This window comes from Haliaeetus albicilla, chromosome 6, assembly GCF_947461875.1.
Source record: "Haliaeetus albicilla chromosome 6, bHalAlb1.1, whole genome shotgun sequence".
Taxonomy (NCBI): Eukaryota; Metazoa; Chordata; class Aves; order Accipitriformes; family Accipitridae; genus Haliaeetus; species Haliaeetus albicilla.
Genome location: NC_091488.1, coordinates 38,840,625 through 38,864,870, shown reverse-complemented (window position 1 = coordinate 38,864,870; position 24,246 = coordinate 38,840,625). Strand labels below are relative to the sequence as shown.

Sequence of the window (24,246 nt, the reverse complement as noted above, 5' to 3'; positions counted from 1 at the left end):
GACCCCCAGCATATATTGGTACCTGAGGTTGTGACTCCCTGGGCACAGGACTCTACACTTCTTGTTGAACTTCATGAGGTTCCCATCAGCCCATTTTCCAGTGTCTCAAGGTCCCTCTGGATACCAGCATGACCATCTGGCGTATCAGCCACTCCTCCCAGTTTTGTGTCATCTGTGAATTTGCTGAGGGTGCACTCTGCCCCGACACCCAGATCATTAATGAAGATGTTAAACAGGCCCAGGCCCAGTGTTGACTCCTGGGGTACACTGCTAATTACTGGCCTCCAGCTAGACTGCCTGCCACTAATCACCAGCCTCAGGACCCATCCAGTCAGCCAGTTTTCAATCCAACTCACTGTCTGCTCATCCAGCCCGTACTTCGTGAGCTTCTCTATGAGGATCTTACAGCGGACAGTGTCAAAGGCCTTGCTGAAGTCCAGGTAGACAATATCCACTTCTCTGCCCTCATCTACCAAGCCAGTCATTTCATCATGGAAGCTTATCAGGTTGGTCAAGCATGACTCCTCCTGCCCTTGTGAATCCATGATGACTACTCTCAATCCCCTTCTTGTCCTTCACATGTCTGGAAATGTTTTCCAGGATTAGTTGCTCCATCACGTTCACAGGGATTGAGGTGAGGCTGATCAGCCTGTTGCTCCCCAGGTTCTCCTATCTGCCTTTTTGAAGATGAGGGACACCTGCCTTCCTCCAGTTCTCTCCCAACTGCCATGATCGTTCAAAGACTAAGAGTGGTCTCACAATTGTATCAGCCAGCTCCCTCAGCACTCATGGGAGCATCCCACTAGGGCCCACAGACTTATGAATCTCTAGTTTAAGTATTCCCCAGCCTGATCCTCTTCCAGCAGGGGTATGTCTTCCTTGCTCCAGTCTTTTCCCCAGTCTCTAGGGCCTGGGACTCCTGAAAGCCAGTCTCATTAGTAAAGAGTGAGATGAAGAAGGCATTCAAAAGCTCAGCCTTTTCCATGTTCTGTGTCACCAGGGCCCCCGCCCCATTCAGTGGTCAGTCCACATCTTCCCTAGTCTTCCTTTTGCTGTTTACATAATTATAGAAGACCTTCTCATTGCCTTTGACGTCCCTTACCAGACTGAACTCCAGTTGGGTTTGGCCTTCTGAATCACGTCTCTGCGTGCTTGCGCAATGTCTCTATATTCCTCCCAGGTTACTTGTCCCTGCTTCTGTCTTCTGTATACTTCCTTTTTATGTTTGAGTTTTGCCAGGAGCTGCTCCTCTATCCATGCAGGCCTCCTGGCACCTTTGCTCGACTTCCTGCTTGTTTGGATGAACTGTTCTTTAGCTTGGAGGTGGTGTTGCTTGAACATCAACCAGTCTTCTTGGACTCCTCTTCCCTCCACAGGGATGGAACTCTTCCAAGCAGATCCCTGAAGAGGCCAAAGTCCAGGCTTATGATCTTGCTTTTTGCCCTGCTCCTTCCTCTCATGATCCTGAACTCCACCATCTTATGGTCACTGCAGCCAAGGCTGCCTTTGACCTTTACATCCCAAACCAGACCTTCCTTGCTTGTGAGTATGTGGTCCAGCAGAGCACCTCTCCTCATTGGCTCCTCTATCACTTGGGTCAGGAAGCTGTTATTGATGCTCTCCCGGAACCTCCTGGATTGCTTATGTCCTTCTCTATTGTCCCTCCAGCAGATGTCAAGGTGGTTAAAGTCCCCCACAGGGACCAGGGTCTGTGAAGATGAGGCTGCTTCTAGCTGCCTGCAGAAGGCCTCATCCACTTGTTCTTCCTGATCAGGTGGCCTACAGCAGATGCCCACTACTATGTCACCCATACTAGTCTGCTCTTTAGTCACTACCCATAAGCTCTCATTTGGCTCTTCATCCAACCCTAGGCAGAGCTCCATGCATTCCAGGTGCTCTCTCACATTAAGGGCAACTACCTCCCCATCTTCCCAGCCTGTCCATACTAAAGAGCCTGTATCCATCCATCACAGCACTCCAGTCACCTCAGCTATCCCACTACATCCCTGTGATCTCAACAAGATCATAGCCCTGCAACTGCACACAGATCTCTAATTCCTCATATTTATGCCCCACGCTGTGTGCATTAGCGTACAGGCACTTCAGAATGGCAGTCTGTTCTACTGCAGAAGAAAAAACCTGTCCACTGCCCAACGCCTCTGTTCTGGGTTTGTGTGGCACGGGTTTTTTTGGTAGCGAGGGAGGGCCCACAGGGGTGGCTCATGTGAGAAGCTGCTAGAAGCTGCCCTGGCTCCAAGTCAGACCTGCCTCTGGCCCAGGCCGACCCAATCGGTGACAGTGGTAGCGCCTCTGGGAGAACATTTAAGAAGGGGAACCAGTAGTGAGTAGGGGGATTGGAATGTGAGGGGAACCCCTCTGCAGGTACCGAGGTCAGTGAGGGAGGAGGGAGAGGAGGGGCACCGGAGGAGGGATGCCCCTGCAGCCCGTGGTGGGACGGCAGGCTGTACCCCCGCAGCCCATGGAGGGGAACGGTGGAGCGGAGGCTCCCGAAGATGGCCATGACTCCATGGGAAAGTCCACGCTGGAGCAGTTTGTGACTGAAGATCAGCCCATGGAAAGGACCAATGCCAGGGGAGTTTGTGAGGAACGGCAGTCGGCAGAAAGGACTCACGTTGGAGAAGTTCATGGAGGATTGTCTCCCATGGGAGGGACCCCACGCTGGAGCAGGGGTCAGGTGAGGAGTCCTCCCCCTGAGGAGGAAGGAGCAGCAGAGACAAGGTGTGGGGAGCTGACCCCAACCCCCATTCCCTGCAGAACTGGGAGCGGAGTTGGGCCGGGAAGGAGGGAGGGGTTGAGGGAAGGTGTTCTAAGGTTTGGGTTTACTTCCTAATATCCTTGTTTTGATTTGATTGGTAACAAATGAAATTGATTTTGTTTATTCCTCAAGTTGAGCTTGTCTTTTGCCCATGACCATAAGTGGTGAGTAATCCCTCCCTGTCCTTATCTCGACCCACGAGACTGCCTTTATATTTTCTCCTCATCACACTGTGGCCGGGGCGGGCAGTGAGCGAGTGGCTGCGTGGTGCTTTGTTACAGACAGGCTGGGCTTAAACCACGACAGCCCCACACAAGGCTTTCCATGCACAGGACTCTCATCAAGAGAACACGGACCACATGTATAAGCATCAAACAAGTACAGCCATTCAAAGGACAGAGCAAGAGGGCACTGCACTGATCAGGGGGAAAAAGAGTTGGGAACACCCTAAAAGACAGTGCCTGAAGCCCAGCATCTGCAGATATTTAAAGGCATGTGCTAAACAGGAAAGAGAGGCTCCCTTAGCTCTGTGCATACACTTTCAAGGATTGCCCCCTTCCTCTTTCTGCAGAAGCTGCTGCTTGCAGAGCCAGTCAAAAGGCCAATGCACAAGCTGACCAAAGTTTTAAAGGCTACAAGAAGTGATGCACAGAAAAGATGCCTTTGTAACATCTGTAGGCCAGAAATGTGTAAACTAAATAGACTCCAAATACATCCAAATAGTTAGGGATATTGAATGTGTCAATGTAAAAGCAACATTAAACTACAAGGTCAGAAATATTTGCCAACAAACATGGATGAGAAACTGTCTGTGCTCCAGATGCAGAGACCCCTGCCACTACTTCAAGAATGGGTTTTATCTCTTCTTCCTCAAATGGCTTTGACACTTTTGAGGCTGAGCATCACAGACTTTTGTGTCTGGCTATTTCCCTCAGAAATAGTTTTTTTTGGGGTTAAGGTAATTTTGGGGAAAGGGGAAAGTAGTTTCTATTTGTACCTGGAAGAAGCTTTCCACATATTGCAGCAAATAGACTCCACAATCGCTGCTGTTATCTTGTTTAGGCACTCTGGGACACAGGTCAATCATTGTTGATTTATTGAATTCTCGATGCGTTTTTCGTTTAGCTTCCCATTCCACTTCAAGGTACCTACAAAAGAAGGCAAACAGATTAAATACTTGAGAAATAACTCCCAAGCTCAATGCATTTTGGTATACTATTCAATATTGTTCTGGAGCCGACCAAAAAGTTTAAATAGCTTTAACCAATTTCTTTCACAGAATCTGTCAAAGAAATTCATATGAGGAAGAACACAGTTTTCACTATCCAATATTCTCTCACACTCAGGGGCATCTCTCCCACATAACATGCAATATACAAAACAGAAAGATGCATGACATTATTTAAAAACGGTTATTTGTGCTGAGTTTCTTCAAGCTATTATGATGCCAGGACATTTTTAAACCTTATCTAAAGGAAGAACTCAAGTAATGTTTCTTGGCTATCACACAGATTTCTCCTGGATTCATCCTCAGAGGCCAGTAGTGGTTTTTTAACCTAAACAAACCATTAAAAAAACCTTAGCATTCACCTTACAAACAACTTCAGTTACAACTGCACCAATATAACCCTTGCCACCTACTAGAGTACAAGGTATATAATGACTTGTTAAAAATGTTAAGGGATCACTTCTTTAATGATTACAACTTATTTATTATCAGGCTTTTCCACTGCTCTTGTGTTTCAGTAGCAACACACTGACGCTACATTCTGTGCTGGGCACTAATTTTGAAGATGAGACTGAAAGCATAACAGTCCGATTTTCAAAGGCAACAGCTCCCTATACTTTTCTGCTGACTTTCATCAGAGTTGCAAAGGCTTAGGGCTACATAAGGTCTGTCTTTATGGAATAAAAAAAATATATACATTAAGTCAGACCTTGTGTTTGATTTCTAAAAGCCCCAAGTTCTTGCATTTCTGAGAATAAAAATACATATAAAACACGCAAAACAGCTTTTGGGGAAAATGGTAACTGTGAAAAGAAGGCAAACATGAAACAATTCAAAGATGAAGACAGTTCATTGAAGCACATTCCCTAGAAACTGCAAGAACCTATGACTGTAGACTTTATAATTAATTTGTTCAAACCTGACCTCTGTCCAAAACACAACAAAAATCAACTCAAGGAAAGAAGAGGTCACGGTACCCCTGCATCAGTTTCCTTAAACTTCCACTTTCAGGGTGTAACTGCAAATTGAAGGAATAAGATGTCTGTTTCCCAAACTTCCCTGGTCTCACAACTCCATAAATCAGCCCTTTGTTTTTTGACTTTTTATCGTGGTTTAACCTCAGCCAGCAACTAAGCACCATGCAGCCGCTCACTCATTTCCCCCCCCACCCAGTGGGATGGGGGAGAAAATCAGGAAAAGAAGTAAAACTCGTGGGTTGAGATAAGAATGGTTTAATAGAACAGAAAAGAAGAAACTAATAACAATAATGATAACACTAATAAAATGACAACAGTAATAATAAAAGGATTGGAATGTACAAATGATGCACGGTGCAATTGCTCACTACTCGCCAACTGACACCCGGTTAGTCCCCGAGCAGCGATACCCTGCCCCCACTCCCGCCAGTTCTTATACTGGATGTGACATCCCATGGTATGGAATACCCTGTTGGCCAGTTTGGGTCAGGTGCCCTGGCTGTGTCCTGTGCCAACTTCTTGTGCCCCTCCAGCTTTCTCGCTGGCTGGGCATGAGAAGCTGAAAAATCCTTGACTTTAGACTAAACACTACTGAGCAACAACTGAAAACATCAGTGTTATCAACATTCTTCGCATACTGAACTCAAAACATAGCACCGTACCAGCTACTGGGAAGAAAGCAGGACACTTTTCATGACATCTCTCTGAACTCCAGGAAACCTCTCTCTCTGGAATTTTAACCCCAGGAGTAGCTCAAAACACAGAGCACTAAGTTAATACATCCCACAAAGATTTAAAAATAAAAAATAAAAAAAATATTTGCTATTTCATTCTTTCTCCCAAGACACACATGGTGGGGAGGCCTCTCTATTTAGGGAAAAGGTGGTTTCGCAAAAATTTTTTATTCTCGTCTAATTCTCACATAGTATTTTGAAGAATTTACTTTTACAAGAAAGAGGGACTATTTGGTTTACAGATTTTTGTTCCTTTCAGTGAAGTGAATACAACAGAGAATAAAAAGAACAATTCTGTTTAGCCTCAAATATTTAATATTAGCAACTTTTTCAAAAATTGTTGATAGATGTTAAAGTCATTAGGAGCATGTACTGAAAAGTTTGAAGACATTCTTCTAATACTTACATACTTATCACATAAAAGACTGAATATATTTTTACGCTCACTTTTCAAAACAAATAATACCATTCTGATATAACTACAGTGACACATCAAGCTTTTAGACAGCTTCAGTCTCGTTTCTACTTCTTTGCACATAGGTAGGAGCGGATTTAACACCATAATTCTGTAAGCTCCATCAAAAAAACGAAGATCAGCCCTTTGGAAAATTAATCATTTACATTTTGAAGTATTGATTTTAAAGAATCTCTTTTTCTACCCTTAAAAACACCCTCCATTGCTGAACTGGAGGGCATACTCCCCTGCCCTGTTTGGTTTTGGGTTTTTTTTCCAATTACAAAAAGACTGTCCACTTTACAATTTTTGCATTATATCTGGGCTGTAGAACAAAGACAAGCTTTTCACACAAGCCTCTGTATTGCAATTACAATCTTCTTTGTTGTGACTCTTTATGGATTTTTCTTCAGCGTTAGAAATGTACATCTTTACAGAGAAAACATTTTGAACATAGAAATATGACCAGCATCTCTTGCTAGTAAATAGAAACTGTAGTTACTTACTCTCTCAAAACCTGAACTGTTTTCTGCACAGAACCAGCTTTCAAAGAATCTAAGATGAGTATACAAGGCCTGTACACAACAAAAACAAACAAAAAAATCATTGTAGTCTTTCATTAACAACACTACTGAAGCAAATATTTTGTTTGAATACAGCTTAACAACAGCACCGATATCTGAACAAACGTGGGGGAAAAAAAATGGACAAGTCCCTACAGCTGTGGCTTTATGACAAATAACTGAATTACTGCAGAATTTCTTAATATAATTTAATGATACAATATTAGTATGAAAACAGAAACATACCTTTTACAAATCTGCCTTTTGGAATTACTTAGGGAGATCTAGGAGAAGAGAAAATAAAAATAACCTTAAAAGAAACTACAACAATTATAAACTCAAATGTCTTCACAGATTTAAAGGTAAAGCCAGAGAGGCTCCCACTTAAGAAAGGGAGAGACTGATAAGTAATTTTTAAAAACACGTGAAAGCATAGCACAGGCAACATAGGTAGGCAAAGGAGGACTTCAGGCTAATTCAAAATGCCTTGCACATGCTCCGGGCCACAAAACATCGACAGCTACTGCAAAAAAGATGATGCAAAATCCCTTGGTCAAGTCTCAGAGCCTTCAGAAAGAGAGTAACACGTTTCCTCTGTCAGTACAAAAAGGCACTTACTTTAGAAATACCTGAATCCAGAACTGAAGCAGAAGCAGCAATTTCATTGCCACCTAGTACAAAAGAACAAACTTTTAAATGTCTTAAGAAAGTATTTCCTAACTGAAATATTTTCATTTTCAAATTCACTATTATTAGTATTCAAAATACGACAGTGAAGTATAAACTAATTTTGATTCCTTTCTGAATATGCAAATAGCAGTTACCGAGGGCCTTCCTTCCTGATAAAATTCTTACTGAAATCTAAGAACTTTCCACTCATGATGGGGTCTGAGGCACTGATTTTACATGTCCCTTACAGTATTTTCCAGAGTTGCAGACAAGAATGCAGTGCAGTCCTTGCTATGCATGATAATACAAAAACGTATTACATCAATCTTGATGTGAAAGATACTTTTTAAGACATCATACCCCTCATTCAAGAATTAAGACACTATTAGAACTGTATATGGCTTGACATAGTTTTCTTCTACATTACCTACCTTTTGAGAATAAACTTCTGTTAGCATCCATTTCTTCTTCATCCTTGCAGTTACCAGGAAAGGCCAACACTGAATCAGTTCTACTGTTCTCACTCTCTGATCGAAGTGGAGACTGTTGAGGCTGGTGATGCAATGAATTCTGATGGGGACACTCCTCATACACAGCTTCTTCTAACCAAGGAAAACAGATAACTGCAATGTACCAATGAGACCTGCCCAGCAGTGGGGAGAGGGGGGAAAAAACGTCAAAACTGTATAACATTTGGTTCTGAAAAGGATATGAAAAGTTTTTATAACATCGAGAGCTCATGGACAACTGTTCCATGACACACAACCATCGTTGCCATGTTCTTTCATGGCATCTCATACTAATCTTCTCACTTGTTTTTTACTTTGCCTTGTGGCATAACAGCAAAAATAAGTATCAATTCCTTTAAAAAAACCCCAACAAACCCACCACAGCAATTTATAAGTGTCTCATCACCCATCCCACACTGTAAAAAAAAAAAAAAAAAAAAAAAAAAAAAAAAAAAAAAAAAAGGAAAAAAAGTAATAAAATAATCTGTGATGGTGATCCCAGTTTGGAATATAGCTGAAGGTATGGCATGCCTCTAGCCTCATCTCTTTCAGCAGTTGTTTTGCATACGTAACTCTCAATGACTATTCAGTTTTACTGGAGTTTCCATGTGCAGGTCAGTTATTCAACCAGGCCAAAGGCACAGACCATGAAGTACTACTCCTGATCCATTAACACAATGTGTACTTAAGGGCACAGGAATCATCACAATGACACACAAATTACTTTGAAAAATACATAAAAGCAATTTTCAGTAAAACAAAAAACAAAGATGAAAAGTTTACAGAAGACAACTAAATAAGAAGTTTAACTTTTGAAGAGACTTCAAAATAATTCATTCCACACCTGTTACTTCTTCAAAATCTAACGTGTTCATTTCCAATGATCCCAGATTACAGCCATAAATCTTATCACCACAACATTCAAACATTTACATTTTAAATATCAGAAAGGGTGTCTAAAACACATAGACTTACTCCTCATTCACAGGCACAAAGATATAATCTTTACTGAAGATGTTTATATGACGAGTCCACGTTCTTACTCTTCTGTGTCTTCTCTGTGCTGCTCTGCAGAAACCAAATGACAAACGTTGTTCAGATTTGTTCTTTTTAGTTAAAGCAAGGTATAGGGATTAGTACTCCTACATCTTCCCAATCCCTCAATGGGTTTTTCATTTACTCTTGAAACTTCCCCAACAGAGACAAGAAAAATAATAAGCACACCATTAAGCCCAAGTGACTAACGAGCCATTTCCGAACCATCTTAAACTCTTGCGGCAAAAATCATCCATAGATTTGAAAGGATTTCTTGCAGTTATTTATCCAGTAATTATTACTTACTACACTAAATGCAAAAATCTCATCTAAACACCAGTGTAAAACCAGATCTATAGCAATTTACAAACATCCATGAAATTAAACTTCACAGTACCACTTTTGAAGGTCTGTCTAAACAGCCTTATCTTTTGAAGGAAAAAGCAAAATGCCTTGCACAGATAGGGTCATGCAACACACCTCTAGCAAAGCCAGAACTGAAACAGATTCCCTCCAGTCCTGAGCTTTAAATGCTGGAGCACATTTCGTTTCCGGTCCTACAGACATAAAGCATGAGGACAGGATACTAGGTAAAGAAGAAAAATTTGGATAGAAACCTAAATTTAGATTTTCAACTTTCTTAGTTTGCACAAGCTGAAATAGAAACCCACAGTTCATAGAACTTTGCTCCAATATGATCTGAAAGCAAAATTCACTCTACTAGGAGACATCCCTATTACCATTCTGATTCCATCCTGATCTGTGATGAAGAAACAAACTTCAGTGTAGGAGGAACAGGAGAAAAAGAGTGAGGAATGAAAAGCAGGCTGCTGTGGGACTGTGCATGGGCCAGCAGTAAGTGAAGACTTGCTGCAAACTTCCTCTGCTCCATGACTCTAGAAGCACTGGGAACTTAAAAGGGGAACACGTTTGCAACCTGGGAAAGCACCTACAGAAGGAGCTTTCTCAATCTACTGCCTAAGCAGTGTGAAGAAAGGTAAGCAAAGGGTCTTTAAGTTAAATAGCTACATCAGTTGAGATTAATTTCATTTACAACAGTACAGAGCCCTCTTTTCCACTGTTCCCACAGAAACAAACAAACAATACCCAAACCACCTGTAATCACCAGGTAAATATCTAAGCCCAAACACAGAACTAGAATTTCCAAAGCTATTTCCTGATCTGGAGCAGCTACAGTCCTTGAATTAAGAGTGCTATTCCAGTTCCTCAAGAAGGTTATGGATCAGCCTTGTAAAAGGAATCAGATCAAGGCGCAACAGCATTCTTAACACAGATAATTTTGTCTCCACCTCAGAACACTGAAGGTCAGAAGACGTAAAATGATGGAAGACATTCTCTCAAGCACAGCTCCTTGAATTTTTGAGACATCTTTGACATTATTACAGAAGTTGCATTTTTTTCCCTTTAACATAGCTTTCACCCAGCAGTGACTGTAACACAAACAAGATAGCACACCTCTTTGCGTAGGTGGCCTTGTTTGCCAGTAGAATGAAAAACCTGGGGACTTCATGGATAACAGAAGAAAAATCACTTCAGAGAGAAACAGAAAAAAAACCTGATAAGCTGAATGATGAAAACAAAATGAAAGTTGCTGGCAGATCATCACTGTAAGTGAAGTGGCAGGGCAAGTTCCACTCTCAAACATCAGTGTTGAGAAGGAACAGAAAGTGTGCTAGGGATGATCTTACCCTTTATACAGTCTTAACTGGAAACACAAAGTGATACAGGGTTCTTAAGTTGTTAGTGGTACCTTTTTGTGAAACTCTCCGATTCCGCTCAAGCGTTAAAAACCAAATGTGTAAACTTGGTGCATAAGAAAATTTTCTTACTAAAATTTGGACAACAATTTATTACCAATATGTAAAATGAAATATGTGGTAAATTTAAAAATATCTTTAGAAGTGCAGTTTCTTAAAATGATGCATACCTTGCAAAACTCTAAGTTTATAATAAAAAGATCAAAATACATAAATAATTGTCTGAAGTAAAGATTCAGATAAATCTGAAGAGAGGTGATAACATTGTCATTCATATTCAGTATGAATCACATGTAGGTGTTAGTGAAAAACACCAGACAGAATGCTTAAATTTTGAATTATGACATTTAACCCCCAATCCTTTGGAGAACACTGATTACTATTTTATGTGCTAATTAGGAGATGATCTGCAGAACTTCCAAGTGGCATCAATAGATAGTTTATTTCTGGTCATAAAGGCATCCAAAATGAACTTACGAAACTTTGAGATCCCCCTCAGAGTTTTTTTCTGTCCTGGTCAGGCACTTATAGAAGAAACTGCTAAAAATGTGTGTACGGTCGGCAAGATGTTTTGGCACCTTCTCCAACAACAGGTATCTACCAAAGAAAAAAGGAGGAAATTATTAAATTCCTTTTCTAGAAAGTACCATTACTGTTAAAAAAGAAGGACAATTATTTTAATGAATTATCATACTCAGGTTATGTTTACTATCAGTTGCCTTCACAGCCGCTAGTCATGCCAAACTTTTCTCTCTATTTTCAATATGCGTAAGGGTGGGCATCATCAGAGTACGTAACAGCCAATCAACTACTAAGAATGCAGTTGTTATCGCAAATTTGTGCTCCAGTATTAATGCTTCTGAATTTATTTTTAGAGTTAGGTTTCTAGCCCTTGCCATTAAGACAGGCTTGAAAACCTAACCAAGTATAAACCTATGGAGCATTATACTGCATATACAAAAAGCACAGAACATGTCGGTACTACAAATCGTCCATTTTACTTCTACATGTGAAAGTTAAGACAAATATTCTGCAAGTACTCATTCTATATGATTTTACTGTTGATCATTTTACTATAAACATCAGGTTGAGGGTTTATTCTGTCATCCTGGAAGGCCAAAACTCTCATAATTGCAGTCATCCTACATACACAAGGTGCCTCCAGCTTCACGCGATGACTTGGGCAACAGTCATACATTAAACAGCTTGCAAAACCATGAAAACTGAGAATGCGGGAAGTCTAACAAATTTAAAAAGCAGAGGAGTTTCTGCAATGATTGCATTAAATTCCTTTATTCAGATCTTCCTTTTCTGGTGAGGTGAAGCCACAGCTATTGAGAGGACCACGCTGCATGATTTATTTCTAGTTTAGAGCAAAATACAGGGGGCTTTGCTGTAAAACCACATTGAAACACTCTGGTACACATTTCCTTTCCCATTCCTCTAGACAAGAGGTTTTAACTGGCTTCCTATTGCTCACAGTTACTGCAGCCGTGCTGGATGCCAAGCAAAACGTAATTCTTGCAAGCAACCTTCAAAAGAGCCAGAATTCTACTTAGATTTAAGTCAGCACAGGATAAATAAACCTCAGATTTAGGGAATGGTGGCCCACAATGCCAGTTCTGGAAAACTCGCTTTCACAAGCAACTTCAGCAGGATGGCATGAAGCAGGTAAGCCAAGCACAACTTCCTCAAGAAGTATTAGCTGTGTTCCTTTCTGCAGGAGCTGTGCATCAGACAATTCCTGAACTCTTGCACAGAATAGCAGAGGATGCTCCACTTCATGCAAACTTAGTAAATAAATTACTAGTACAGACCCTCTATACTTTGTTCAACTGCCTGCTTAAAATTGCTCAGCCCTTTCTGTTCTGTGAGGTTGCCAAGAAGCTTTTTTTCCCCCAGCTATTCTGTCTGGATTACATCACAGCCCTTTAGAGGAACAAGAATGAAATTGAAACAAATGAAACTGCTGAGAATACACAAAAGCTTTAAAAATGTCCAACTTGTAAATTCATCATACTGTTACTTCTGAAATTGTCATATCATATTTAGTGACCAACATTTACAGTAACATTCAAGTTCAGATCAAGCCCCAGAAAGAAGGGTACAATTAAGGCTGTGATTACTTACTTAAGATAGAAATCAATTATGACATCATTGAGAAACTCTCCATATTCTAAGCACTCCAGGTCTTCTCTTGTGACTCCCAGTCCTCCTTTTGCAGGTGGAGGTGGATAAACAATTAAACTAGAAAATACAAATCACATTATAATAGTGACAAACTGTGTTTTACATTACATTCTTCTTAGTATGGCTGTTACACATGCAGAAGATTTTCTTAAAAACCTGTTAAAATTGGTAGTTCTCAAAACTTGACTAACTCAAAAGCCCTTTACCATTTCTTCCTCCAATAGTTAAGTGTTATAAAAGAAATATGCACCCCAATGCACATTGAAATTTTGAGAAAACTTTTGAAAAGGAGATTATTTTTTACATTAATCTTGTTTTTCTACTTTTTTATAAAAGTAATTGAAAAATGGCTATATAAAATGGGAAGGAACACTAGAGGGCATATTCTTAGACGGTATGAATGCACAGTGATTTTCTATTCGTTAGGACTCCAACAAGGACTCTCACATCTCCAAGCAAACTTCGGTTTATGCACCATGCAGCATATGTCCTGTAAGTCATTTAAAACTGCCCAAGTTACCTCTAACGCTAGTATTTAAAATGTATTTTAAAACATTTAGATTAACAACCATATTATTTAACTGGAACCATGAACTGAGCAATTTTTGCTGCTGCAGAAACAAAACCAACTGCTATACTCTCAGTAAAAACAGTGACGGCAAAAGGCAAGAGTTCTTAAAAGCCATTTACTTCACCAATGTTTGCTGTACTAGAAGTACAAGCACTAACAGGCTAGTGCAGACAGAACTGATGCATGTCAGCACTCTCCTAATATCTTGCTGCATTACACATCTGTGGGTTCTCATTTTCTAATGTCTTTTGTTAACCAAGCTCCTGTACTGACTAGTAAATTGTATGACAAACATAAATAGATTGAGTGTGACAGAACAGTGAAATGAAACATTGTTTAGATTTAAAAAAAAAGGCTTAGCTTAAATTAGCAATAGTTTTGCTGTAATATGGACTTAGATGGACAGTCACACAGGCCATGAGGGCCCTACTACCCCACTGATGCATTCACGATATGAGCTTGTAGTCACAGTTCAGGTATTCTCTAATTTCTGTGAGATTTTCTGTCATCCTGTAACACATCCATTTTGTCTGTTAACTATTAGGATGGAAACAGGAATAACTACATTCAAGCTTGGTGATATTTTAGATTTCTAGAGCATCTTTCACACAACACTTACAAATCAACTAGAGAATGGTAGTTAAGCCAGGGCTTTTATTCCAGCAATTTGTTTATTCAATTTGTTTTATTTTCACCTTCTCATTTATATGAAATATACTTACTTCTTAACTGCTCCAGTTTCTCTTACTTCTTTCCATTCTTCATTCAGTACAGAGGACAGAGAGATTGAATAACAACCACTATTCTGCTTATTTGCGAGGGTATAACTAGGCCTGGCCACTTTTGGTTTTGATTCCTACCAGAAAAAATCCAAACAATAATAATAGTAAAAAGCATTATACAGCTTGATATGTAAAACAGAACACACAAAAACCAAACCTGACGCCCACAGGAGTACCCTGCATCACCGAAGAGGAATCTTGCTGGAGAGCAGAAATGTAAACATCAGTATTTAGGCAAACGTGCCACTGCTCAGACAATACTAAAGTTATGTCCCTTTTAAAATGATGACAGGTCTTCATCTGTTCATAACCTCTCTCTAAAACTGTTTAAGCATTATTCAAGTCAACTGACACAGAACTGGTTTTGGAGAAGAAACAGGACCTGAAAGGATGGAGACAAGTATCAGACTGTCTTACTAGGAGCTGTGTACGCTTGGAAGGTTTGAAAATCTAGTTCTTAATCTGCCTAAAAATGATACATATTTGAACTGGCTGACTCAATTTTTATGTTTCCAGTTTCATAGCCAGATTGATCTCTTGCCTCTGTGCTTTTTCCTGATGGGAACAAACATACGTAATTTCTGAAGTGACAACGATGTGGGGTTGGGTTGAGACATTTACTCCTCAGAGGGAGCTGTATTAACACATTAACTTGCATAGCCCCATCCCCCCAGCGGTCTTAGGAATTGTTTAGCATTTCAGGCTGTGGAGCCCCCACAAGAATGTCTAGAGGTGTCTAGAACTAGCAAGATACAACAGCTCCTCCTCTGCTGCACCCCTTCACTTCCAGCTCAACTAAAAAATGGCTCCATCACTCATTACTTGATTAACTCCCAACTTGCTGCCCTGGAGACACCACAAGGGCAGGAAATCCCTGTGGTTCTACGCATATGCAACCGTGAGTCAACCTAAAGCTTCAGTATTTGCCACTTACTGATGAAGTCTATACACTATCCTTCCATGGACACAATCTAGTTTACTGCAAATCCTGCCCCGCTGTGAGAGAGAAATAACAAACATGACTCTTTTTTTTTTTGGAGCTATGGATTAAGAAAGAAGGCTGATCTAAAATGTACTAGAATGTGTGAATACCAACAGGTGGTGATGAATCAAGCAACAGCTACGCACTAACCTGAACTGCAGGCTCATGAGCACCTGAGGTATTCTCTTTTGGCATACATTGCTTTAGTAGATCCTTACTGTAACTCATAAAAGAGCTCTCTTCAGGAGAAAGGTCCTTAAACAAGGGTAATGCTTGCTTCAAAGACAAAAACTCAAGGAGATCTGGTGCTCTGTTCTTCTTGCTCACACCTGTAATCAATTCAGTCAGTCTGTCTTCTTCCCATTCTGTGAGTGGTTGGGACAGTTCAAGAAATACAAATTCACTAGATTTGGCTGTAAAAAGGACAGAATGGATAGTATTAACTACTAGGTTATGTGATAAAAACTTGTCTGCACACCCACAAAGGAGCAGAGAGACAATAGCAGGAGGGGGAGCCCAAATAATACCCTCCCATGCCACCAAAGGGGCCATCAGCCCACCAATGGCCCACCTCCACAAGCCCAGAGGAGCACAGAGGCACAACGGTAGACAGAAACCTGAACTAAGGACTGGAAGGGACGCCCGGTCTGGGCCCTTCCCAGGGCTGTCCCAGGAGAGCCTCAGCCCCAGGGTCCAGACCCGAAACCCATCAAGATGAGTCAACGCCAGAGCACCTTTTGGACTCAGGAGCGGTTGCTGCCAAGGTGTATGGCACACATGATGGGATGCAGGGCAAGAGCATTTTGGGATTGCACAGTACTTATTATGGGATGTTTAAGGGAAGAACCAAAGGCAGGCAAAGGGAACTATTTAGGTGATTTGGGCAGGAACAAGCGTGGGAAAGTAGAGGGCTAAGGGCATAAAAAGGACCAGTTGCATCTAAATACTTTGCTGGTCAATACACTTGTCTGGCCATGCCAGACAGTCTGTTCTGTCTTCTTATTAAATTCCTTTCTAACTCTCTCTTGGGTGACGGACTCTCTATTTGGCGTGTATGGGGCTCTGCCTGCAGCAATGGGAGTGAGTGCAAGTGAGCATGATTGCTAGCAAAAATCAAGCCAAACTAGGTGAACAGGTGAAGGGCCCTGGGAGCCAGGAGGGTGAGCAAGTCCCTAAGGGACAGCTCTGGCTGTGAGACTGCCTGTGTATCTCTAAGGATGAGAGCACAGGGAGATCAGCTACTGGGACTAGGGGAGCCCTGGCCAGCTGTGTGCCTGTGTGTGCATGACAGTCTGTACCAGCAACTGGCACCGGCCTCGGTGGCTTTTATGTCCAGGTGCCAGCAACTGGGGAGACTGGGATCCAGGGCCAGCAACTGGGCAGACTAAGTGTCTGAGCCCAGCTGACAGAGGGATCCACCTTGTGTGTGTGTATATATATGTGTGTGTATATATATATGTGTGTATGAGTGTATATATATATATATTTTCTCACTAGTGGGCCTCCATCCTGCTCAGCCAGAGAGGGGAGCAGGATGAGGCTGTTGGTGCTGTCTGTGTTCGTGTGAGTGCTGTGTGTCTGTTTTATCTGTGTGGCCAGCTATGTATATATGTGGTGTATGCAAGTGCTCTGTGTGCTCTACCTATTGGGACTACATCTTCAGCCTTACTACTGATTGGACCTGGGGACATGGAGCTGCATCAGCCTCACCCCTCCTCTCAGGCTGTCAGATCCAGCATGATATTAACACACTAAGAAGGCAGAGCAGAATCATAGCAACCTTTTCCACAATCTGTAGAACCATCACTGCTTTTTTTCAACACGTCTCTACATATATTTCAAAATATTTACATTACTACAAATTTAAAAGGCATAAAACATTCAAGCATAGAAGTTTAATAACAACTTCTGAAGGTTTCTCCTACAACAAGAATGTAATCAAGGTAAATAAACCTAAGATTAAAAAGCACTTCACAGCTTCATACTCAGATTCCACTCATTTCACTGGGAGCTGTGTCTACAGAAGCTACCAGAAACTGATAAATTTACATCAAGTAAAGGTAACTCACTGCTAAAATGTCACTCAGTATTTCACTTCAAATTACTCATACTACTTATGTAAAGTTAACATTACTTCATACAGGTGGTGATTGTACAGGGTAAACATACTGTTACATTTCACTCAGGCAACTCTGACATCATCATTTTGGAAGATGCCATTTTGCAATGCTTTTGGTAACGTAAAAACCTTGTGTGATTGTGCCACTCTGAATGTTTGAGCAAAACTTATACTCAGTTTTACAGGGCTTCATGCTAGAAAAACAAATAGACCCAGTCCATAATACCCTACAGACTAAATAGCCCATTTGGCCTTTAGTGGAAATTTTCTCCAATAATAATTCAATGGCCCAATGCAATCTTGTCAAAGATCAAATCAACCTTTATCTGCCAAGCCTTTTGTCTAGCATATACATTACTCAAGAGTAAGGACACTTAAAACGTCGCATTTATTTTAAAGGGAGAGATATTTTATACACAAGTGTAGTTTCAGAAGGCCTGCTCATGCAGGTTACAACTGAACTGTGTTACAAGGTCTTTTTACTAAGTAGCAGTGGTTTTGAATCACATCATGTTAGATTTTTCTTCCAAAAAGTATAGTGAGCCATTTTAGAAAAGCAAAACTGACCAACTTATTTTAAAAAAAGCTATAGGCTTTCCTCAGTATTCCAGAAGCACAACTATAAAATAACTGCTTTATTGACACACCATATATTAGACCTTTTCATTGCATTTAAGGAAAGAGATTACTCACATGGCTTGCTGATAACTAACTTTCCTAGTTGGGTTTCAATCTTTTCTACATAATCCACAGACAGCCAAAGGAAAATGATCATTGTTGAAGAACAGCCACCATCACTTCTCCACAAGCCAAACCTTCTCAGATCCAGAGTATCCACTGTCAGCTTAATATTTTTATTAAGAGCCACTGGAGAAAACAGAATTTAAAATAACCATATCTTTCACAGCCATGGATAATTATAAAGTCATACATGTTACAGTAATTACATGCTAAGACATAAATATGATCCCTGTGTATTAAAACAGTACTTGTAGATTTCAAATGTGTTGAGAATTTAGTATTTAAATCAGTTATATTAAACTACGTAAAACAAAGTTACCAAATTGTAACACCAAAAGCTACACATCTAAATGCAAGATTCTTCATGGAAAAAAATGTATTTTTGCTCACAATAAGCACAGTTAATACCTACGAATATAGAAAAAAATATTGCAAATCATGAACTTCTATTTTCTTTTAGTCAATCCAATTCATAACTGCTCACAAACCTTCTACAAGATATAGAAACCATACACCATCTTTGGAAAATGGACTGAATGCAAATCTACAGTTATAGTCCTCTTAGCTTTAGTCAGCTCATACATTTTTGTTTAATAAACCTAAGGGTCTAAAACCTTAATCTGAAAAGATTAATGTTTCACCTCAACAACATGTGTAGTCAGACTTACTATAGTTCAACACTTAATATATGCAGGAATGCAGGAAGCAAGGCCATTAAAACTGCAAGTTCACCTTAAAATTTTAAGAAGCTGCTAAGTTATTAATGCTTATACTGTAGACACCGATACTTTTATTTATTGAAAAAATGAAATTTAAAAAAATATTTAATGTCTTTGTGAAAGCAAATAAGATTATAAATTATTCACAATATAAATACATACTGACTATTTTAATGCAATACTTTAAACATATAGTTAAGAGAAGGCTGAAGAAAAAATTCTCTTACCTTGAAATGGGATCGTAATGTACTTGGTTGTAAACTGAAATAAGATTTAAAAAAATATGAATTAGTTTGCTTTTTAAAAATTGATTAAAACAAAGTAAGAATTTTTAATTATCTACACATCTTTATTTGCTTATAGCCAAATAAACTGAAAATAATATCATAGAATCATTTAGGTTGGAGAAGACCCTTAAGATCATTGAGTCCAACAATTAACCTAACACCACCAAGTCCAATATGCCTAGTTTGAGACTTGATATTGGCTATTTCACCTAAAACAACACTCCTAAACACATACTGCAGAATCTAAATGACAGCAAAGTGACTTCCAGGGGTGCCAAGCACTGAGAAATAAGCAGAAGTTGCAGAGCTGCCTACAGGCTCCTTAAAAAGAAAAGAAAAAAAAAAAAGATGAACAATTGGGACAAAAGGAGCTTAAGGACCCCATGATAAAGACTGTCAGCTGCACTATTTGAATTAAGGACACTATATAAATGGTCCAACTCTGGGCTGTTACTTTGCTATTTACATTAACCTTTGAATTAAAGGCCTTCAAAGTTTCCACTTACTTGCTGCTATAGCTACATAAAGAATTCTCTACTGTCACTTTGACAGAAGGTTGTCATATACACTGAGAGAAGAGGTTTCTCTTACATTATGACAGTAAGCAAAAAGAACAAAGTTGTTTTTTTCCAAGGAAAATTTTCACTTTCCACCTAAAAGCATTAATTCTAAAAATATTTCAACTCATCCCTCAAATGATTCTGGCATATTAATTTAGAAAATTTCCATTAAATGTTTTCATTACTGCATGAGAACTGCTGCACAAAACTGCTGTTTTGTGAAAAGCTGAAATTATTTTTACAATCCAAGATTTCAAAATGTCTTACTGCAAGCAAAAAAAGATATACATGTTCAAACATTTCTTTTTCAGTTGCAATATATAGAATGAACCTAGTCAAAGACCTGTTGAAACTCCTGCAGCTGGTACTCCATTTGAAGTACAGCTGCACTTACTTTTCTACACCCTGTAAGGAGCATGTTGCCTATGTGCTAATGCTTTTAGCATTGGTTTTTATGCTCTTTAAAGCTACAAAACAAACAATTTTCTGTTTAAAATGCAAGATTAGCGCATAGTATATATCTGAACTCTGATCACTATGGATTACTTCAATATCTCTGCTATTTCTGAGAAAAGTAATTGGTGTTTATTTGAAGTAACATTGCCATTATTTTCCATTAGAATTCATTAAAATCTTCCTCAGTATGATTTCTGTTCCAGTACAGCATTTATACAGAACCTTTACCTCTGAAAACTGGGGCCACAGAAAATCCCAGTTAGGTTTTCTACTGACAGCAATCCAAACACACAAGATAATGGACTATACACTCCACCATTTAGTCAAAGCAATTTGATGCAACAATAATCAAAACTCGGTGCTTCCACATTAAGCACCACTAGAATTTTAATTTTTACATATTCTTAAAATATCACCATAATAGAACTACTTACCCTAGCAGGACCTGTTGATAGCCATTTAAATTTCCCAATGTATAGACTATCAAATTCAACATCCAATGCTGGGTTCATCTGTTTTCTAGGTGTGCTTCCAGAAGGTAAGCTGATAGGACATTTATCTTCAATTGACTCTGTTAAAAACTGGGAGGAAAAAAAAAAAAGTATATTTACTATAGGGCTTTAGATGAGATACTTCCCTCCTGTAACCTTAGGAATTTTCTCTTCATGTTTGTAAGAATTTACTCCCCAAACCAACTTCCATACAAAAACTCCATATTAAAAGGCTATAAATGTTATTACAATCATTACTGGCAATGTCCTTAAGGGCCTAACAGTATCTTGCTCCACCTCTAAAGATCCTTGAACTTCTCCATACACTGAATTACAACAGAAGACTGGATGACAAGGAGAAACTACTGACTTGAACTACAATCAATAAAAAACATTGTGTGGAAAAAAAAACTTTTCACAGACATATCTTCATCATGTCTACCTCTAGCTCAGGTTACTATTTGATCCTTCCTGTTCTGTAATATTAAACATTTCCAAATGTTTATTTTCAAAATATGAAATACATTGTTATGTTGCAAAAACACTCAAGCTTCAGAGCCAGAGATCTTCTCTGAAGACTGTCCAGAATTCTATCTGTGAAATCAATTACTGCAGCTACTGCTTGCTGCTGGGACTGATCACATCTGCTCTAAGCATTTCACTTTTGTCCGAACATGCAAGAAAAAATAAACATCGGAGAAATAAATCAAAGGGTTGGCATAACAATACATAGGCCAAATACTGGACTACCTGCTCTGTGTGACTTTCCATCTTGTCTTCCAATTCCTTTGCTGAAAAACAGAAGTCAGACTGTTGGTCTGTTTCGTTATTCTCAGTGATATTATCCTGTGGCAGCTCTGTGCATTTTGGTTCAGAAGGTCCATCTTCATCATCACTGGAAAGGACAACTAAAGAGGAAAAAAGAAGTATACATATACTACAAGACACAGACTTGAGAATATTTCATTCATTGTGGATTTCAGATAAGCAAAGAATTCTCTCTTGCAGTATGTAGTATCAAAGTACATTGCCCAAACCAGTCAAGGTCTGTGTGCATGAAAGTGTATGCAACAGGTACTGCTTTGTATCTTTATTAACGCTTTTTACCCAAGATTCTCAAAATTATTTGACTATTAAAAGAAACAGGCCACAACACAGCTGCTTCAAAGAAGAAAGAACATTTCTTCTCAGTTTAAGCATCATTAAAAAGTACAAGCTTGATTTTCCATAGCCACAAAATCAGCTGCAAAATAAGGCCTGGAATTTGAAAATCCTGCTGTCTATCCTTTTTCTCAAGTACAAGACCCTTTACACTCCAGTGGAGGACACTGGCACTAGGCACTGTTCTCTAACCTGCACAATGCATTACAAACAACATGAAATCTGTCTTCAATATTTTGTTCCGTATGTTTCAATTAGTCAGTCATGCATGAGTTCCCCTAGTACCTAAGCCTACCAACAGTAATTGTCAGCAGCGCAGATACAGTACATACTTGGGTCAATTGAAACACGTTGCCGATTACCCCTGCAGATTCTGTTCCGCAGCTTGCTCAGGTACTGTGATGTGTCCATCTTTAATTTCCTGATGGTACTAACTCGTGGTGAAATCACATCCTCACTGGTGGCAGAAAGCTGTTTCTCTGACAAATTTCTGGGAGGACACTCTGAGCCAGGTTCCTCTGTGCAGCTGGGAGCAGGCCTTAAGTGATTGTGGGTGGAAGTGTCTGTACAGTCTCTCTCTAATGGCTGGGGAATACAATCCAGCACCAGAACTGTATTAGATCTGTGACCTTGTGCATCCTCACAGGGTGTTCTGCGGCCCTGAGACCGAGTTGAACTCAGTCTTTGCTCCTTCTAGAAAACAGGAATCAGAGACAGGATATATGTTTATTTCTTGACATTTCTATGATGGTTCAGATCAGTGATCACTGACACTTAACTATGTGATAGACAAAATAATTATATCTTAATGCAACTGCATTTAGAGCTCAAGTTAGGGTGATTTCTCCCTCCTTGTAATCCAAAGGTTATTACACAAAGGCATGAAGGACAATCTTTTAAAAGTCTACTATGACCCCCATTCAAACTGAACAAGAAACGATTTTCGATTTTTTAGCAGCTCTCTCACTGTCTAACACTGAAAGACCAAGCACTAGTGATGTTCACTACTTTGCAAATGGGTGGCTGGGTCAACTGCATGAACAGGACTTGGCAATTACCTATTCCTGTGGGGTTTTAATCAGGTTACAGAGATGCCTTTATTGTATTCAAATGTTTGAATATAAATCACAGTTTGTACTTGACTGACTGATTCCCTCAGTCTTTTTTCTTTTTTTTTCCCCCCAAGTCTTAATGACAGATAAGAATTAAACTTTAGGGAATAGTACAATAGACTGAGGAGGAGGGAGAAGGATAACATCTGCAAGATTTCAATAACTCCCAGTATACTTCATATTTTTTGTATCAAAGTCCCTAATTAGTTCTATACCATCTTCACTTAAGTAACTAGATGCCTTATTTCCAAAGTTGTTACACTCCATTCTCCTGCCTGAAGGAAACACTGTCATTCATCTCTCACAACCTTTCTGCCACAAGAGTATCCTGATGTTGTGGACAGAAGTACGTATACTTACTCTTCTTGATGCACCACTGAACTACTTTCCCCCAACAGGTACAACAGTACCCCTAGATACCCTAATTATTAGTATAATTTGTTTATTCTGGATGTTGCTACTGCTGCTATTGAAGTATGCGTGCATGTGTGTACACAAACACATACATTAAAATTAAGTGCAACTTACAGACAGTAGAAGTGATTTTTCTGGAATGTGTACATTACAGTCATCAGAAATATGGCAACTAGATCTTCTTTTCCTTTTCTCAGAATCAAAAGAGCCAGATTCCTTCTGACTAAGAGTGGTACTGTTCACGTATCTGCTCCTCTTTTCCAGTTCGTCATAGTTCTTGTTTTCTGTGTCAGAAGAAAAAAGGTTATTTAATGGGTTATCCTCAAAAAATTTTGTATTTCTTCATATCTGTCTTAAGTAAAATGCATGGAAGCAGATACTTTCCATGATAGTTCTTTCCTTTTTAATTGTGTGTGGCTGCCAAAATATATTCCCTAAAATAATTAAGGAAAGATTATTATTGCATGACTAATTAAGATGAGCAAAACCAAATTTATAGTTCCCTTCCAAGTAAGAATTAGCATTCCATACTCCAGCCTTTCTTTTATCTTCTGCTGCATGCAATATTCTCCATTCCTGTTGTAATCTGCAAATACCAGTATTAAAAAGATACTATGTTCTCCCTGCTGACTCAGCATAGAGCTCATCATTCAGTAGTAAATATGAACATTGCCATATAGCATAAACATTTTAGCAGGGTTCACAAACCATTTGAGCATTCTTGATGTATTACATTCTTGAGTATAAAAGACTTCTTATAAAATCACAATTACAATGGTGCAGTGAAGCTTCCCTCAGTTTCCCTTTTGTTCCACAGGTCTCATTCACCATAGCTTTATTCCTATTTAAAAACAGCTATTTGATATATTTTACCATATCTGTAAAAGACTGCATTTTGAGGAAACACATACACTGCGTGCCTGTTTTGTTTCTATGCT

The 24,246-nt window shown here is 39.5% G+C and overlaps 1 protein-coding gene across 20 annotated transcripts in view; it reads right to left on the bottom strand.

The window, feature by feature from the left end:
- SENP7 (SUMO specific peptidase 7) overlaps positions 1-24,246 on the bottom strand; it is a 48,441-nt gene that overhangs the window by 3,885 nt on the left and 20,310 nt on the right. For 17 of the 20 annotated variants that reach the window (XM_069785628.1, XM_069785620.1, XM_069785625.1 and 14 more), the window contains 16 exons: positions 23,423-23,592; positions 22,115-22,475; positions 21,369-21,529; positions 20,565-20,711; positions 19,055-19,088; positions 18,061-18,234; positions 15,399-15,661; positions 14,207-14,340; positions 12,854-12,970; positions 11,201-11,320; positions 8,886-8,978; positions 7,833-8,044; positions 7,351-7,403; positions 6,979-7,016; positions 6,676-6,744; positions 3,774-3,924 (listed from right to left, as the gene is read on the bottom strand). In XM_069785628.1, coding sequence (XP_069641729.1) covers positions 3,774-3,924; positions 6,676-6,744; positions 6,979-7,016; positions 7,351-7,403; positions 7,833-8,044; positions 8,886-8,978; positions 11,201-11,320; positions 12,854-12,970; positions 14,207-14,340; positions 15,399-15,661; positions 18,061-18,234; positions 19,055-19,088; positions 20,565-20,711; positions 21,369-21,529; positions 22,115-22,475; positions 23,423-23,592 — 2,297 coding nt within the window. The remainder of the gene's footprint in view (positions 1-3,773; positions 3,925-6,675; positions 6,745-6,978; positions 7,017-7,350; positions 7,404-7,832; positions 8,045-8,885; positions 8,979-11,200; positions 11,321-12,853; positions 12,971-14,206; positions 14,341-15,398; positions 15,662-18,060; positions 18,235-19,054; positions 19,089-20,564; positions 20,712-21,368; positions 21,530-22,114; positions 22,476-23,422; positions 23,593-24,246) is intronic. The other 3 variants (XM_069785613.1, XM_069785618.1, XM_069785614.1) reach the window with 3 other exon arrangements.